We start from the raw sequence: 17,711 nt of genomic DNA on the forward strand, positions 1-17,711 counted from the left end.
TAATATATTTATTAAATAAATCAAAAATCAATTCGTTTTTTCTATTACATGTATCTCTTGTAAATATTCAAAAAATAACGAAGAGAATAAATTCACATAATTTCTATCGATAATAAAACATTTTATAGTAAAATTCAAATAAATATGATTATCAATAATTATAAACATTAATGAATTAAATATATGTACGTATGCAAATATTCTGGTTTAAACTAATGAGCAATTGTATTAAATATTGAATTCCATGATGTTGTAAAAAGAATAAATATACATGTGTATATATAAAATCATTAAGTTTTAATGAACGATCTCGCAGTAAGGAAGTCACGTGAGTTTGAACGATGATCGGAATTTGTCGCGATTAAGTTTCTCTACAGCAAGTTTCGTTACGAGAATAGATGCTTGAATGGCTCGAAGGGATTAGAGAAACGCGAGATCATTATTTATGCCTTTGCTCGGCACCATACGAGAGCTATCCTGCTTGTTGGGTCTTACGTCTACCTGTTTAAATTTATCATACGTCATGAGCTCTCTGGCTCTGCGTGCCTCCACGACTTTTGCAATAAACGAGCTTTAACTTTTGCATGACCGATGTGATTTCTACAAAAATGTTTCCTTTTATTTTTATTTGAAATATTTATAATATTTATTTGTCATACCTACGATTAGAATTATCACGTGTACGTATATACAATTTTTTGGTATTATAATTTCAAACTCGTTACGACGTATTCTCACAGGTTTTTTTTTATGAACCTATAACTATAATTTTATATACGAGTAATATAAAATTACAAAAATATATTTATATATTATTATATTAAATTAAATTAATAATAATATAGAAAGTATTTTACAAAAAAAAAACCATTTTATTACCAAATAAAATATACATGCGTACACACACACACACACACACACACACAAACATATTTAACTGTGCATAAAATGTTAAACAACAAAAAGTCTATATACTCGTAACACAAAAATTTGAAATTATTTATATTTATAAATAAATATAATATGGAATATATCTTAAAATAAACAATATTACGAAGTGAATGAATTCAAACAAGCGTTAAGATCATTCGGATAAGGATGAACATGTACTATGCGAGAATGGTACAAGAATTAAATTCGAACATGCGAACATGTTGGTGTATAGAGAAGTGCATAGATTATTCAGATTGAAATTCGCTCGATGCCGACGGATCGGTGGCTATTAGCGTGCGTAACGTCGTTGTTGCTCGTTAAGCTAATAAATTAAACGAGCCGCTTGAACGAGCGTTATAATTACGACGATGTCACACCGTACGTAGTTCGCGCCTCGATTCCGATTATCGTTTCAGGACTACCACGACATATCCTACCTTCATCCTCCGTAAAATAGCACGAGTCTTGATCATTTTTACTATTTTTCTTTGTTTTTTTTTTTACTTCAATCTTACGTTCATCGGCATACCGATCGTATCGTTTTCTCTTCGTTATCTTGTATTTTTTTTTGTTCTCTCTAGAAACCATCTTATAGATATATATATTTATCTAATTAAATCATTCCTATTTTTAATGTAATTTTTATATTTTTTTTTATTTGTATCATCGAAGTTGTGCATAGATAAGAATTTATCTATACGTATAATCGATTTATTTCTAGATGAATTTAACTTAATTGCAGATAAGTTTTATACGTTGTTAATTAGGTATTTATTTTTTTACTTTTAAAATAATTAAGTTACAATTTTATCAGAGATGTTTCCCCCATAATTGAAGTTAACTCGAATTAAAATATACCTTCTAGCATAATTGTAATTTACAAATTTTTTAAATACTAGTACCTAATCAACGAGTAATTAAATGGTTATGATTAACAGATACACAAATACATAGAATATTTTCTTATCAACTTATGCAATAACATTTTTCTAATAATTTTTCTTAATTAAACTTTATCACTTAATTCATTTCAATTAAGTAAAATATTTCGATAAATCAACTCTCGATTGAGAATGTTAATAAATTATTATACACTTTTATTATTATCGAGTTAACACGAAGTATTGTTTGTTCATATATAGTCAATATATGCAAATAATAATAAATAAACATGGAAATAAATTGTCTCACAATTTTCCTACAACTCCTAAGATACCTGATTTGAATACAATGCTTGTATAAATATACTTGTATGTCCGACGAATCACTAATTGCGAAATGCGATCGATCGATCGATCGATCGTTCGTTCGTTCGTTCGTTCGAACGATCTATCGATCCTTGTTGATCTTTTCGACGACAAAATTCGTCCGGTTAATTTTACGCGTGCTAATTCAACAACGAAAACGACAACAACACGGATTTATCGTTTTAGGGCGGTAACTACTAAGATAAGGGGAGGTGAGAGAGGTGGGGGAGGAATCAGAGAGAGAAAGAGAGAGGGAAAACAAGATCCTACTAGAAATTGATTGAATATTTATGAAGCTTGCGCGTATTGATTTATACCTAAAACCTTTCAGAGTGAACTTTCATGAATATATTATTATCACGATCGATCTAAAGATAAATCATTCTCTTCTCGAGCTTACTATCGCCTCTCGCTGACATGAAACTTTATGAATAATTATTAAATCCTATAAGTTCTAAGGTGCCGATTAAAAAAAAAAAAAAATAAACAACGGAAAACGCGTGTAATCTACACGCGACCAGTTTTTCTTCAGTTCTTTTTTCATGTTGGTATTATAACTATATTGAATTATTATATTATTAATTATTTTTTTCTGCACACTTGCAGTTAACACGAAAACGGAAATTATTGAAAGTATCTGTAAATATAAACCTAAAGTCGTCCGGTAACATTTGCGAATGTTTAAATTAACATAAATTGAAATAATCGATTTTTCGTAAAAAATAAAATTTATTTTAGATTTTAAATTGTCTATTTTATGAAACAATCATATAATGTTCGTCCTTTCATAATTTTCTAATTTACATGAAATTCACTTTAATATTAATAATAAATAATATTAATAAAAAATATTGAATTAATTTTGTAATAGAAATTATCGTTATGATTGTAAAAAGTTAAAATTCATTTTAAATTGCACTTTGTACATACTATATGAATTCATGAATCATGCCGTAACATTATGCATAGAATTAATTTTTTTTACAATATTTTATTTCTTTAATGTCAACAGGATGTCGTTGCAACATGATAGGATCAATCAGTTCAGCATGCGATATAGTGACCGGCCAATGTCAATGCAAATCTCACGTAATCGGTAGACAATGCGATCAATGTCAGGTGAGTTCTTTTTTGTTCTTTTTATTATTTTATCCTTCACGCAAATAAAAGAAAAAAACATTTCACTGGTAAAAATCGTATTCGTAATCGGCATGAAATTTCATCGCAGACAGATTACTGGGGCTTGACAACGGCGGCAGGATGTACACCATGCAATTGCGATCCCATAGGTGCTTTTAATTCTTCCTGCCAACAAAATACAGGATCGTGTTATTGCAGACCAGGTGTGGCTGGTCCACGTTGCGATACCTGTCTCACCGGTTATTATGGTTTCTCGACTAATGGTTGTCAAAGTGAGTTAATTGTTTCAATTTTGTCGATTTTTATTTAACACGAAATCATACTTTTTATTTTAATTTATAATTTATTATATTTACTATACACAAAAAATATTTGTTTTAATTAAAAAGGATGCGATACCTGCGTAAGACCAGGACACATATGTGATCCCGATACTGGACGTTGCGTTTGCCCAAGCTTGACCTATGGTGAACACTGTGATCGATGTAGACCAGGTTCATGGAACCTTATTCCAGGAATTGGGTGCAAGCCATGTGCCTGTACTTTAGGTTCAACGAAATCTCAATGTGATAGTCGAGGTCAATGCGTTTGCAGAATCGGTTACGATGGTCTTAGATGTGAAAAATGTGCTAAGGGTTATTATGGTTATCCGAGATGTCATCCGTGTGGTTGCAATCCTGCTGGTACACTTACTTGTAACGGAGAAGTTTGTGATTGCAATGAAAGTGGTCAATGTCCTTGTAAGGTAAATTACAAATTTTTTATTATAATATTAATATTTTATTCAATATTATATTAAATGTTATATTCGATATTTATGCGTAGAAATATTCTATCTTAATCAGACACGGTTATTTTATAAGATCTTATAAAATGGTAAATATATATTCTGTCAATTATTTTATTTTTCTTTCAAATTTGTTTACGTGTATGTAAAAATTATTTTTTTAATTGCTAAATAATTATATATATATATATATATGAAATGTAATATAATTTTGTTTTCTTCACATTTGTATATAAATTAGGAAAACGTCGTAGGCAGACAATGTGATTTGTGCAAGAACAGTACCTTCGGTTTGGCTAAAGACAATCCAAAGGGTTGCACCGAATGTTTCTGCTTTGGTAGAAGCAAACATTGTCAACAGGCTGGTTTTAGTTGGGGATTGAGAAGAATTCAAAAACCTAGGACACTCTATATCAATGAATCGGTCAATGATATTATGGTAAACCTTCTTAAAATAATTTATACAATCTAATCGTTCCAATTAATGAATTATTTATTTACTAATATTCCAATTGTAGATTACCGATTCAAGTTCAACGTCAACATTTTTTTCCTCCAATAGTGAATTAGAAGTTAGGAATGATTTGACAATAATTCCAAACACAGAAGGAGACGTAATCCTTCCAGCTAATTTCTATTACAATTATCCCCTTTATTGGAGATTACCATCAACATTTTTAGGCGATAAGGTATAAATAATGAATATTCTTTTTGCATATAAAAATATGTAATCATTTAAATTAATCATTTAACAATCAAGGTTATATCTTATGGCGGATTGTTACGTTTTTCTACATCAACCGATGGTGGAATATCATTGAGAACAACGCACAAATATCCACTTGTACAATTGCAAGGAAATAACAGGATCATATTAGAATATTACTTGCACACACCTGTTAAAGATAATCATTACGAAGTCAGGTAGGTATAAAAAAAGAAAAAAAACCCTTTCAAATATCTTCAAGTGATAGTGTCATTTTCTTCGTAGATTTCACGAATCTTTATGGCAATTATACGGCAGACCGGATTACAAAGTAACGAGAGAGGTATTAATGGTTGCTTTACAAAACATTCAACAAATTATCATCAAAGCTACGGACAATGCAGATTTCACAAAAACGAGGTAATCCAATAAGACACACACACGCGTATATTCAATTAGAATAAATAAAAAATCATAGATAAGAGTAATCGTATAAAAAAAAAAAATACAAATTTAATTGTTAGCCTGTTGGAAGCATCGATGGAAGCTGCAGTATTAACTCACACCCATTCACCACCACTGGCAAGTGGTGTAGAGATTTGTCAGTGTCCTCCGGAATATAACGGGACATCTTGTCAGGATCCAAGTATTGGTTACTATAGATCGTATGAAAACATAAACATCACGTCGACCATAGTAATTGATCTTGTGGGACAGGCTAGGCCATGTCAGTGCAGCGGTAGATCAGAGATATGTGACAGAGAGACGGGATATTGTCAAGTGAGTGACTAGGATCTTCTCTAACTGCTTGTCGTACATAACGAACCGTGTAATCGTAAACACCATAGGTATCTACATACCTAGATAGTTAGATGATACTGTATAATGTTTCATGGACTTGTGTCTATGTTATTTTATTTGTAGAATTGCCGTGGCAACACCATTGGCCCGAGATGTGAGATCTGTGCTGATAGTTTTTACGGACACCCCGATATAGGTGGTTGTAAACCTTGTCCATGTCCACAGGTTGATAAAAGATTCTCGAGTAGCTGTATCGTTCGGGATGATAGCGAACCAATTTGTCATTGCAAACCTGGTTGGTAAATTATTTCATATTATTGCATTTTATTTTTTTTTTTATATTTCCTTTTTACGAGTCCGAGTCATTTCTCTTCTAAACACCTACTCAATCTTATTCAATACTACCAAAGAGATTGACACTCTGAAATCAACGGTGAACGATTTTTATTTTTACTAAAAATACCCACATTGCTTTATTTTAATGATCTAAAAAAAAAAAAACCTAGTAATCCAACGTAACTAGTCTGTTTTTTTATCTTATATTATTTTATAATATAATATTTTATAAATAAATAAATGACGTTTTTTTCTTTTTTAACACAGGTTATACCGGTAGAATGTGCGAACGTTGTACACACAATTATTATGGTTTCCCTAATCTACCCGGTGGCCAATGCGTACCATGCAATTGCAATTTGGCTGGTAGTACGAGTGACAGATGTGATGATAAAACTGGACAATGCAATTGTCGTTCTGGATCAACTGGAAGGGATTGTTCCCAATGTACGGCTTATCGTCACGTTTACATTGATAACTTTTGCACATGTAAGTACATTATACGATAATATTATTATACATTGCTCTATATTGTGAGAACATTGGTATTCTGATGTTGAACAATTTTCAGCATGCAACGACAACTGTACTGGTCTATTATTGGATGACCTTGATTCAATGATGGAAGAACTCGCTGTTGGTACTTCACACATTGCTGACGGTTACGTACCTCCCCCCTGGGAGGAATTAAATTACGTTGATTCTAATGCGAACCATCTATTAGACCAATTTACATTGCAAAGTCAACTTAAAGAAAGAATGAAGAACGTGCCCTGGTATGAATACAAAAAGATCATGAAAAATGCTGAAACTTCGTTAAGAATTGTACGTACTTTAAATTCAATTCACTATTTTAAAAGTCTGACTAAAATTTATCAATAATTTTTCTAAGAATAATTTAAATACAACTGAGATTATGAATTCCTTGTATGTATGTGTGTGTGTTCATATGTGAAAAGATGAGTGTGCAATGGGATTTTTTTTGTTTCTATCATTTTTCATGTCAATTCTTGTTTAATATGCAACAGAAAATCTTTCGATTGTATTATTTGCAGGCAAACGAACAGGTCAATCGTGGCAATTTGTGGAAAAACAAATCGAACGATTTAAAAAATAATATTTTTAGTGCGCAAATTGAAATTCGAAATCTTCGCGAACGTATTCAAGGTAAATTAAATTGTTAAAGAATAATCTGGTAATACATTTGTTTTTATTTTTTGTCGATCAAATTTTAATATATATATATATATATATTTTTTTTAGACACTATTTCACAATTGAATTCTTACGGTGACGATAATAAAAGGATTGAAATAAAAAATGCCTTGGAAATAGCAAGAAAGATATTGTACGATTTGAAAAATGTTAATTTATCGAAGAAAACGATAAAAATTGAAAAATTCATCGAGTAAGCATCTCAAACAAATTTTGAATTAATTTTATTTCCTTACAGTTATATATACATATAATATTATAATAAAATAAATGTAATGTTTAAATTTGATTTACAGAGATACCGATGATTATATCAATTGGTTAAATTCTATTTACAATTCGACGGAACCTATAATAATACTTCAAGAGGATACGGATGATTTTATTTTGAAAATGAACGATATGAAGAAAATCTTGGAAGAAACGATGGAAATTTTATACACCTATGACGTACTTTACAAAGATATTAATAAAACTTACGTCGAGTTTGAAAATTATTGCGATAAAATAAATAAATTAACGAAAGATATTAATAATATAGAGAATGGTAAACAATTGATCGAAGAAGCTAAAGGATTCATAATCGATACTCAAAATAATGTTCAAGTTGGTATAATTTTAGAAGAGAAAAAAAATTTTCTAAGAAATTACTTCGAAAAAATTATGTAAATAATAATTTATATTTTTAGGATCTTCCGGAATTGGAAAAAAAATTATCATATTGGATCGAACAATTGCACGTTAAGGAAGAAATATTGTACAGATTGAATTATGAATATAATGATAAATACGTTATACCGGCAATAGAACATGCGAAAAATTTATCCAATTACGTGGACGATTACGTTAGGTACGTAAATCATTTTATTTTTATTTTTATTTTTTTTTTAATAATAATTTACCAAATCACCAAATATTTGTTTATTATTTTTAATTATTCGCGTTTGTTTGTAAATCAATCCCAAACTGATAAGAAATAATTAATTTAAGTTTTCTAAAAATTCATTTTAAAATCCTTTTTTTTTCTTATTATAATAACAAAAAATATATATATATATACATTTATATTATATGCAATATTTGTGCCCATAATTATGAAAGTGGTCTAAGTCAAAATTTAAAAAAAAAAAAGAGTTTATTAGTTATTACGCACCACATTATTTTAAACTAAATAAATTCAATGCAATTTTCACGATATTTTCAAAAATGAGTCGTTAGATAATGTTTGCTTTTTCAATATTACATAGAATTCATATAGTGTTCAAATAGAAATCTTTAAATATCTCGAAGCAAGAGGTACATGACTTAGGCCACTTTCATAATTATGAGCACATTTAATAATTATTGCATGTATATATACAGGGTAATCTGTAACTAGTGGTACAAGCGAAAAGAGGGTGATTCTACATGAAAAAATAAATCGAAAATATAAAATAAAATTTTTTCGTTTGAGGCTTTGTTTTCGAGAAAATCGACTTTGAATTTTCGCAAAGTACGCGTACACTTGATCATGTCTCATTATAACGGACCTACGAACTTTTCAGAAATACCCAACGAACTTTTCGGAAATACCTTACGAACTTTTCGGAAATACCCTACGAATTTTTCGGATATACCCTACGAACTTTTTTGAATTAACCTATATATATAGGTTATTCTTATATGAAAAGTTCGTAGGTTCGTTATAACGAGACATGATCAAGTGCACGCGTACTTTGCGAAAATTCAAAGTCGATTTTCTCGAAAACTAAGCCTCAAACGAAAAAATTTTATTCTATATTTTCAATTTATTTTTGCATGTGGAATCACCCTCTTTTCGCTTGTACAACCAGTTACAGATCAACCTGTATATTTAAAATATCTTATCAGTTAATGGGTTTATGATTTTCGATTGATATATATTATTTGATAATACTTTGTGTAATCGATGCTCGATGACTTGATAAAGTGCAACTCGCGTTTCTGCCAAGCAGTCTGTTTTCGGAGACACGCAACATAGCGGCAAGCCCGCTGAAGGCAAGTCAAGCATACAAGAACATCGTTGACAGCTTGACAGAAGCTAATGATACTGCATTAATGGCTAAAATGACAGCTGAAAATACTTTATCTCAGGTAAATACAAAAAATCAAAACAAATTCTAAACATTTTTCTTGTTTATAAATAACATTTATACACAACTTAACAATTAACACAATTAACAATTTTGGACATTTTGGATTAGGCACGTTTAATTATATTTAATTTAATTATTATTAAAATTGTAATAATTTTATTTTTAAAAAGAAAAAAAATTCTTATATTTTAATTCATATTTTTTCTTTTTTTGTGAATAATTTTACAAATTTAATGCATTAAAAAATAATAACACGAATGAGGAAAAATAACATTACTGAATATTGATATTAAATACGAAATTTATTTTTCATAATAGGTTTTACCGAATGGGAAAAAATCGAAATCATTATTGGACGATTCGTTAGAAGTTTTAAATGGTTCGTTCGAACAATTAAAAAAGTCCAACAATATGATTGAATCCGTGGAAAATTCGATAAACAAAACGAAATATCAAAAGGATGCTTTAAATCATTTGGAAAATACTTTAAACAATACCGAGATACGTAATAACAAAATAAATGTTAAATTACACGAATTACAGAATGAAAGCAATGAACGTAAGTAAAAATGCATCTAAACGGGAAACAAAATTAAACAAAAATCTTATTTAACAAAAATAAAAAATAAATAACCAAAAATAATATGTTTCTATACTTTTTTTTTTTAGTACAAAAAAAATTAGAACAAGTAATGCAGGACAACGATAAAGTATCGGAATCGGTGAACGATATGAAAATGTTAATAGATGATTACAGGAAAGGTATTTCCGATCGATTGCAACCGAAATTGCAAGATTTGAAAAGAGAAGGAGACTCGAAGATCAGCTTGGCCAGTGAAAAATGTACAAAATATTACCAAAAATTGATAAACTAACAAATTTATATACGAATCATTAATTCTTAATTAACTGTGTTTAATTTATTTTCTTTTTTTATTCTTCTTTTTTTTTTATCTTTTAGTATCAGAAGCTTTGAGCAACATCAAAAAAGCGGATACAAAATTGATAAGTTTATCTAACGCAGCAGTAAAACGTAAAAGTGTTTTCGATAAATGGAACGACACGTTAACATTTAAACTACAAAATCTCAAAGACAAGATTGCTGAAGCAAGAAACACTGCTGAAGGGGTAAACAAACAAATCAAATTAGATATTCTGTCATTATTTTTAAATATTTCATTTAATCATTTGTAATCTTGTAGATTCGAGTATCCGTCAAATCCGTGGAAGATAAAAAATGTGTAAGATCTTACAGACCAAATACTCTTCAACCATCGTCAATGACAACCATAATCATGACTTTTGCTATTCCTGATAATCGAAGAGACGGATCTTTACTTTACTTACCCAGTAGTATCAACGTACGTTCACACATTTTATTTTCCTTATTTAATCAGACGAATATATGCAAACAATTTTAATTATTATTTCAATCGACAATGTTATTGAATTGTTTTTTTTTTTCTTTTTAATTTAACAGGACGATTTCGTAGCATTGGAAATGATCGATAGGAAAGTTAAATTTGTTTGGAACGTTGGTGGGGGTACAGGAATTTTAACTCATCCTGAAACCATTGAGAGTGGTAATCTCAAAGAGGATCGGTTTTGGTATCGCATTGAAGCCGAAAGGTAAACAAATAAATTAACAAATAAAATTTTGCCCCAACCACCCCCTTACGCTCCCCCAAACAAAAAATTGTCTTTATCTGTATATAACAGAGAATGAATTTTCTTCGCGTTCATAATTTTTATTAATTTTTCTAGAATAAGAAACGTAGGTAAACTGAGCGTGAGAAAACAATCGTCAACATCAGGAAGATATCTTCCAGTTATAAATTCAACCGATCCAGAATATGGTCGATTCGATATAACCAGTATGGATCGTGTTTGGTTAGGAGGTATACCTGAATCTCAAAGAAGACCAGTTGAACTTAACGGTGCTAATGGTTTACCTGCTTGCGTTCATCAGCTTATTCTTGATGGCAAACCAATTGGTTTGTGGAATTTTATTACAACCGCACCTGACATGGCTTGCGAAGCTTGCATGGAAGGGTAATTATTATTATTATTATTAATATTATAATTGAACAGTTTATTATGAAAGTAGTGTAACAATTCATTTTTGCAAAAAAAACATTCAAAAAACACACAATTGTAATATTTTATTTACAATTAATGACAATTACGTGTTTCCTTAATTTTTTTTTCCAAAAAATGAACTCTTATATCACTTTTATAATAAACGTTATCAATTGTAATAATGTACATACTTTTAATTTATATTAATTTATTATATTATTTATGAAATAGAACCGAAGATATCAGAGATGACATAGCTTACAGTTTTAATGGCGAAGGTTATGCTGTTAGAAACAAAGTATCTTCTGGTCCATACAACAAATACACTTTCGGCGTGTCCATCAGTTTCCGTACATACGATGAAAATGCTTTAATATTTTTAGCGATCAATGAAGATAACGTACGTAATATTTATTCTTTTGTTATTTTTTTGAAAATATAAACATTTAAAATCCCCATAAAAAAAAGAAAAAACTCAAAATAAATTTGAACTCTTAACTTATAAAAACAAATTGACTTTATCCAACATAAATCTTACGTTTTCGGTAAAACACTTGCAAAGTGTTCTAACATACAGACAAAATAAAATTGAAATAAATTTGTAATTTGAAAAAAAGAAAAAAAGTAGATTTTATTTGCAACTTCAATTGTACGCTTACAATGTTCTAAAAAAAATAGAAGAAGAAAAAATAAAAACAAAAAAGTAATAATAATAATAAATTTGAATGAATTTTTAATTGAAAGCAAAAAAAGAAAAAATAATAATTTTATTTAATTTAAATTGACAGAATCAACACATCATGATATTTCTTCGAGAAGGAAGAGTTATACTTTACGTTGGTTATGGTGGTAACGTTAGCATGGAAATGTCATCGACTTACAAATACAATAATGGTAACTGGACCACCGTGGATGCCTTTAGACAATATCAATTACGTAAAAGTATTGAGAAATGTAGTTTGAACGTTGGTGAAGAGAATGATAAGAAGATAGGTGCACCAACACCGCAACCGAAAAAAGAAGATATTCCTGACTTATCTCGAGCTAAATATTACTTCGGTGGTGTACCACCCAGTTTCAAAGCTGAAAATATAATATTACCGTCTCAGGTATCCTTTCTAGGATGTATGTCTAATATTATTGTACAAGAAGGCTATGATCCAATGGCTGAACAATATTACGGCGTTGAACCCACCTGTGCTAACAAGGTAAAACAATTTATTTTTATATATAAATATTTATCCGGAAAGGGGGAAAGTTTATTCGTATTTCAATAAAAATACGAAAATACTTTTACCCCGATTCAATATTCGAATGAATTAAATGCATTAATTAATTATTCATTTAATATTTTAGCCATTGAGAACAATTGGTTTTTATGGTAACGGTTATCTCGAACATTCTGCTTTTACATTACGTAAAATAAGTTCATCATTTAGTTTTGCGTTCAGAACACTGCAAGAGGAAACGCTTCTTTTGTTATCCACTTTCCAAGGTCAAGAAGAAAGATTATACGGTCCCCAATCAATGAACGAGGAAGACATATCTGTAATAATTTATTTTTTTTTTATTTCTATATTGTTTTATTAAATTATATTTTTCTTGTTATTATTATTATTATTATTATTATTTTTTTTTTTTTATTATTTTTTTTTTTTTAGAATGAAAATTATTATTCCGTTTGCGTGATTAATGGACAAGTGGAGGTACGATTAAATGGTGGAAAAGGAGAACTCGTTTTAAGATCTAATGATACGTTCAATGATGGAAGATATCACACCATTACGATTATTAAAAAAAGAAAGGAAGTTGAATTAAGAATCGATGATGCATATCAAAATACAGGAAAATTACCAACCAGTGCAGCTATCAAAGCACCTGATTCTAACGGTGGCCTCTTCTTCGGTGGACTTCCGGCTTTGATTAATAATACCAAAATGGTGGCTACTAAAGTACCTTTGTACGGTTCAATCAAGGATGCTATCTTCAATGACGAGTAAGTTTCAACAAAAAAAATAATTTTAAAAAATATATATATTTTATTAAAATTTATAATTAAAAATATTTTATATTCATTTAGAATTCATAAATTTTTTCAAAATAAAAACATTTGATCTAAATTCGTACTAAATGATTTTATTTATTTCAAATTTCTAAATTTGTTTTTAAAAAAAATAGGCAAAATGTTAATGAAGAAATTTTATAAAATAAAATATTATTATTTATTTAGGATTCTAAGATTTGACGAAGCCGTTACTTTCGATCATGCACTGATTGGTCGAGCAGGTCCTAGTATGGGTAAAGATATTCCAAATTACACCCCTTCTGCTTCATTGTCAAGAGGAATGTCAACGCAACCTGAGGGTTGTCAAAAGGTTCCTTATTACTCTTTGGAACCAGGGGCATTAAAATTTGGCGACAAATCGCACAGCCATACTCAGCTATATCTGAATTTTAAAAAATTTTGGGAAAAAAAGTATTCGATAGAGTTTGACTTTCGTACTTATTACCCTAATGGCCTGTTATTTATTACACCGGTAAAATGAAATCTTAAAAATTGAAAAAAAAAGAAAATAAATCATGAAATTATACGTAAATAATTTTTCTTATTTTTGATTTAACAGGGACTCAGATTGAAACATTATCTGATGGTCATAATCAAAGATGGCCAATTGCTACTTCTCGTCAAATGCAAACAAAAGAAAGAAATTTTATTCAAGACCCCATTCAATGATGGAAATTGGCACCACGTTGTATTGAGTCACGACGAAAGAAGATTAACCCTAACTGTTGATACTCAAACACCTCGTACTATCAAAGTACCACGAAAAATAGGTTTAGCACCGATGATGTATATCGGTGGATTACCGGAAAGTGGTACACCATTACCCGATCAAGTTGTCGTCAAATTGGAAACATTGAAAGGTTGTATCAGAGGTTTGAGAGTTAATGGAAACATTTATGATATGGTTGGTTCTACCAGTCGTGCTTACAACGTTGGCCAATGTTTTCCCAGCGTTGAAAGTGGCGCTTACTTTCAAGACGAGGCTTTCGCAATTTACAGTAAATTTCAATTAATTGATAATTATTAGAATTTCATTGAATCATGTAAAGAATTATTTTAATAAAAATAAAAAAAAATGTTTATATACTTTTTCAGAAAAAAATTTTGAACTCGGAGCTGTGTTAGAATTGCAATTAGAATTCAGAACGTCGGAATTGTCGGGTGTCCTGCTTTCGATAACTGCACCTAGTGGTTCTCCATCGTTGTCCTTGGAATTGAACAATGGTAAAGTTATAATGTCCGGTGATTTGGGTGACAGTAATCCTTTGTACGTTGAACAACGATTCCCAAGCCCTTATGCTATCTGTGACAATCGTTGGCATCGGATTCAAGCTGTTTACAATGACGAAGAATTAGCATTGAAGGTTGACGATCTTGATCAAAAATATGGTTTACCTACTAACGTTAATTATCATTTCATGGAGTCCACTACTTTGGGTCCACTTTACATCGGTGGTTTACCAGGTAATAATAAATTATTTGCTTTTTAATTAATTAAAACAAATTATGTGCATAAACGAACCAAATGTCAGTTTTTTACTAAATTCAATTATTGCTTTTATTTGTTAAAAAAAATTAACACGTTCATTATATTGTATTACAATTAATTAATTAAAATATCAAACATTTTCTTGTTATCACAATGATAAATTCAATGACAAATAAAACTCAAAATAGAAAAAAGAAAAAATAAACGAACTCACACTTGGTTTATTAAGATGCATAATGCAGTTTTAATCGTGTCATTAAATTATTACAAACATTTAAAATATATATTTATAAATATTTTAAGCATCGGCTATGAAAGGAACGTTATTAACGCGAGATCATTTCAATGGGTGCATAAGAAACGTAATGATAGGAGGAGAAAGACGTGATTGGACGGATATGGCCGAACTGCATAACATACACTTGAGTTCATGTCCAATACAATGATGCAAATAATCAATAAGTGCATCGAAACAATCCAAAGACTGTTACGCGCTACGTAGTGACGAACTTTTAATTAAGAATTTTATTTTATTTTATTTCTTTTTTTTCATTTTTTTATCGAATATAAAATAATAATAATAATAATAATAATATTAATAATAATATTAATAATAGTAATAATAATAGTAATAATAATAGTAATAATAATAGTAATAATGATAATAATAGTAATCATTACATACCGAGGTTAGTGCCATAACGCGACAAAGGGATTAATTAATTAATTAATTAAATAAATAATAAATAATAATCCTTAAGACGTAAGACTTAGCGAAGCCAAAAGATGCTAAAATATAAAATCTATTAAGCTCTAAGGATAGTAAAGAAAAAAACTTGGATATCAGTCTGCGTTTCATAAAATCATGGCACAAACTCGTAACACACAGTATCCACGCACACGTGTAAACAATTATTTCAAGTGACTATATATATATATATATATATTAAAACATATATGTGTATAAATATATAATATAAATTTGTAAGTAACAAATCACTGCCCAGTGTTGGAAAATATTTAATTGAATTTACGATTACACGAATTGTTCGATAATTTTAAAACAATTTGAATATTTTTAACGAATTAATGAATTATTAAATCATTTCATTCCACATGTGATTGCAAAATATTATCGAATATTATTTTATGAAAAATATATTCTAAAAATATACGTAGGTTATTTTATTATACTAAGAAATATATCATCGTATATATAAAATAACTTATGGTTTAATTAAAATTTTTTATTAAATCTTTGCAGCAAATGAAATATTTAATTCCCGACAATGAGAGAACATTAAATTATTAATCGAATCATCAATAGAGTAATTGAATTAAATAATACCGAACACTGCCACTGCCATATAGAATAATTATAAATACAATTTAGAATAGGAAACACGCGCGTTGTAAATCAGTATTTAAAGCTATTATTTATTACCATTGATTTATCTATGTAATTATAATTTACAATTGATCGTACTCGAAATAAATTAAATGAGTACAATCAATTCATAGCATATTAAATAGTAAATAGAATAACGAACTAAAAACAAAATGTTTTATACTTTTATGAGGTATTAACGTACTGAATTTAATAATACTTGAGTAAAATAAAAAATATAACTTTTGAAAAAACATAAACAATATTCGCGTAATAGATCTAATCGAAAAGCTATTTATTGTATCGAAATAAAATAAAAAACAATCCTTGTAAAACCAACAGTGCCCGTGACAAAAAAAGTCTTCTCTTTGTGAAAATAATAATAATAATAATAATTAGAGAGAAAAAAAGAATTTTGGAAAAACTATTTTTTAAGAGACACCTTTATCATTCGTATGATTATTGAATTGTAATATATATTTAGATAAATATACAAAAAAAATTAACAATGATACTCTATTATGTAAAAAAAAGAAAAATATACAATGTCAAAATATATTTATCTAATCATTTGATCAACCTAATTTAATTCCCGTATTAATGGCGTACAGAGAAGTTCTATCCATGCATTAAAGTTACTAATAAAAATCAAATTCCTAATTATCGACGGTTCAAAGAATTTGAATCTGTAATTACCGACCGTACAAAAAATTCTTTTTTACCGACAATCTTAAAAAAAACATGAGCCAATTATTACCGACTGTAAGCAATATACCGACGACTGTATAAACTCGAATTAATTATTACCGACAGAATAATCAAAAATAATTAGCAAAGCAATAAATATAAAAAAAGAATACCATTATAGATATTAATTCTCATGCACTTCATCTGATCATAATCCATACTTATCACAAACATTCCACACTCATACTTGGTCTACTCTTTGTCAATGTTTTTCACTGATGTGAGAGAATTACCATTCACATTAGATCACGAAAACATTTAAGCCTCCCCACCACGCCAAGGTGGTAGACCATCGGGGAGGAAATTCATACTAGATGGCACCACTATGAGTATTAATACATAGCCCCAAATGTTTAAAATAAATTAATTATATTATTTTAAAGGCTTCTATTAACTATTATGATGTTAAATTAAACCAAACAATCAGTAGTATAATTATAACAAATAAACATTTATGCTTAAAAAACTAGTAATTATGAAATCTAATTTATATTGTATCATGTAAGATTACATTAAATTGCATTACTTAACTTAACTTAACTTAATTATCATAAATTTTAAATATAAATGTATTAAACATATATTAAAATATTTCAAAAAGTATATATCTAATGTAATAAATCTAACTAAAAAGGGTTAAATGTTATTTTTCTGTGCGATGAGTA

The 17,711-nt window shown here is 28.9% G+C and overlaps 1 protein-coding gene and 1 long non-coding RNA gene across 2 annotated transcripts in view; one reads left to right on the forward strand and one right to left on the reverse strand.

Annotated features, from left to right (window-relative positions):
* Positions 1–16,857, forward strand: part of wb (wing blister) — a 124,860-nt gene extending 108,003 nt beyond the window's left edge. Inside the window, exons 14-43 of the mRNA XM_015326063.2 lie at positions 3,193–3,299; positions 3,409–3,592; positions 3,710–4,065; positions 4,349–4,546; positions 4,626–4,796; positions 4,868–5,031; positions 5,099–5,233; positions 5,338–5,593; positions 5,738–5,909; positions 6,218–6,439; positions 6,522–6,775; positions 7,006–7,117; positions 7,214–7,358; positions 7,462–7,771; positions 7,855–8,015; positions 9,139–9,277; positions 9,598–9,838; positions 9,949–10,122; positions 10,241–10,407; positions 10,482–10,640; positions 10,760–10,908; positions 11,044–11,331; positions 11,590–11,758; positions 12,147–12,566; positions 12,715–12,906; positions 13,020–13,354; positions 13,589–13,895; positions 13,983–14,421; positions 14,519–14,887; positions 15,216–16,857. Coding sequence (XP_015181549.1) covers positions 3,193–3,299; positions 3,409–3,592; positions 3,710–4,065; positions 4,349–4,546; positions 4,626–4,796; positions 4,868–5,031; positions 5,099–5,233; positions 5,338–5,593; positions 5,738–5,909; positions 6,218–6,439; positions 6,522–6,775; positions 7,006–7,117; positions 7,214–7,358; positions 7,462–7,771; positions 7,855–8,015; positions 9,139–9,277; positions 9,598–9,838; positions 9,949–10,122; positions 10,241–10,407; positions 10,482–10,640; positions 10,760–10,908; positions 11,044–11,331; positions 11,590–11,758; positions 12,147–12,566; positions 12,715–12,906; positions 13,020–13,354; positions 13,589–13,895; positions 13,983–14,421; positions 14,519–14,887; positions 15,216–15,358 — 6,638 coding nt within the window. The 3' untranslated portion in view covers positions 15,359–16,857. The remainder of the gene's footprint in view (positions 1–3,192; positions 3,300–3,408; positions 3,593–3,709; positions 4,066–4,348; positions 4,547–4,625; positions 4,797–4,867; positions 5,032–5,098; positions 5,234–5,337; positions 5,594–5,737; positions 5,910–6,217; positions 6,440–6,521; positions 6,776–7,005; positions 7,118–7,213; positions 7,359–7,461; positions 7,772–7,854; positions 8,016–9,138; positions 9,278–9,597; positions 9,839–9,948; positions 10,123–10,240; positions 10,408–10,481; positions 10,641–10,759; positions 10,909–11,043; positions 11,332–11,589; positions 11,759–12,146; positions 12,567–12,714; positions 12,907–13,019; positions 13,355–13,588; positions 13,896–13,982; positions 14,422–14,518; positions 14,888–15,215) is intronic.
* Positions 12,691–17,332, reverse strand: LOC149032678 (uncharacterized). The gene is made up of 2 exons (XR_016176525.1): positions 17,160–17,332; positions 12,691–12,904 (listed from the first exon to the last, which is right to left on the reverse strand). It is a non-coding gene; the product is annotated as an uncharacterized LOC149032678 (long non-coding RNA).
* Between the last annotated feature and the right edge of the window lie 379 nt (positions 17,333–17,711).

This window comes from Polistes dominula, unplaced genomic scaffold, assembly GCF_049000335.1.
Source record: "Polistes dominula isolate Pdom_NZ unplaced genomic scaffold, Pdom_raw_medaka contig_73, whole genome shotgun sequence".
NCBI lineage: Eukaryota > Metazoa > Arthropoda > Insecta > Hymenoptera > Vespidae > Polistes > Polistes dominula.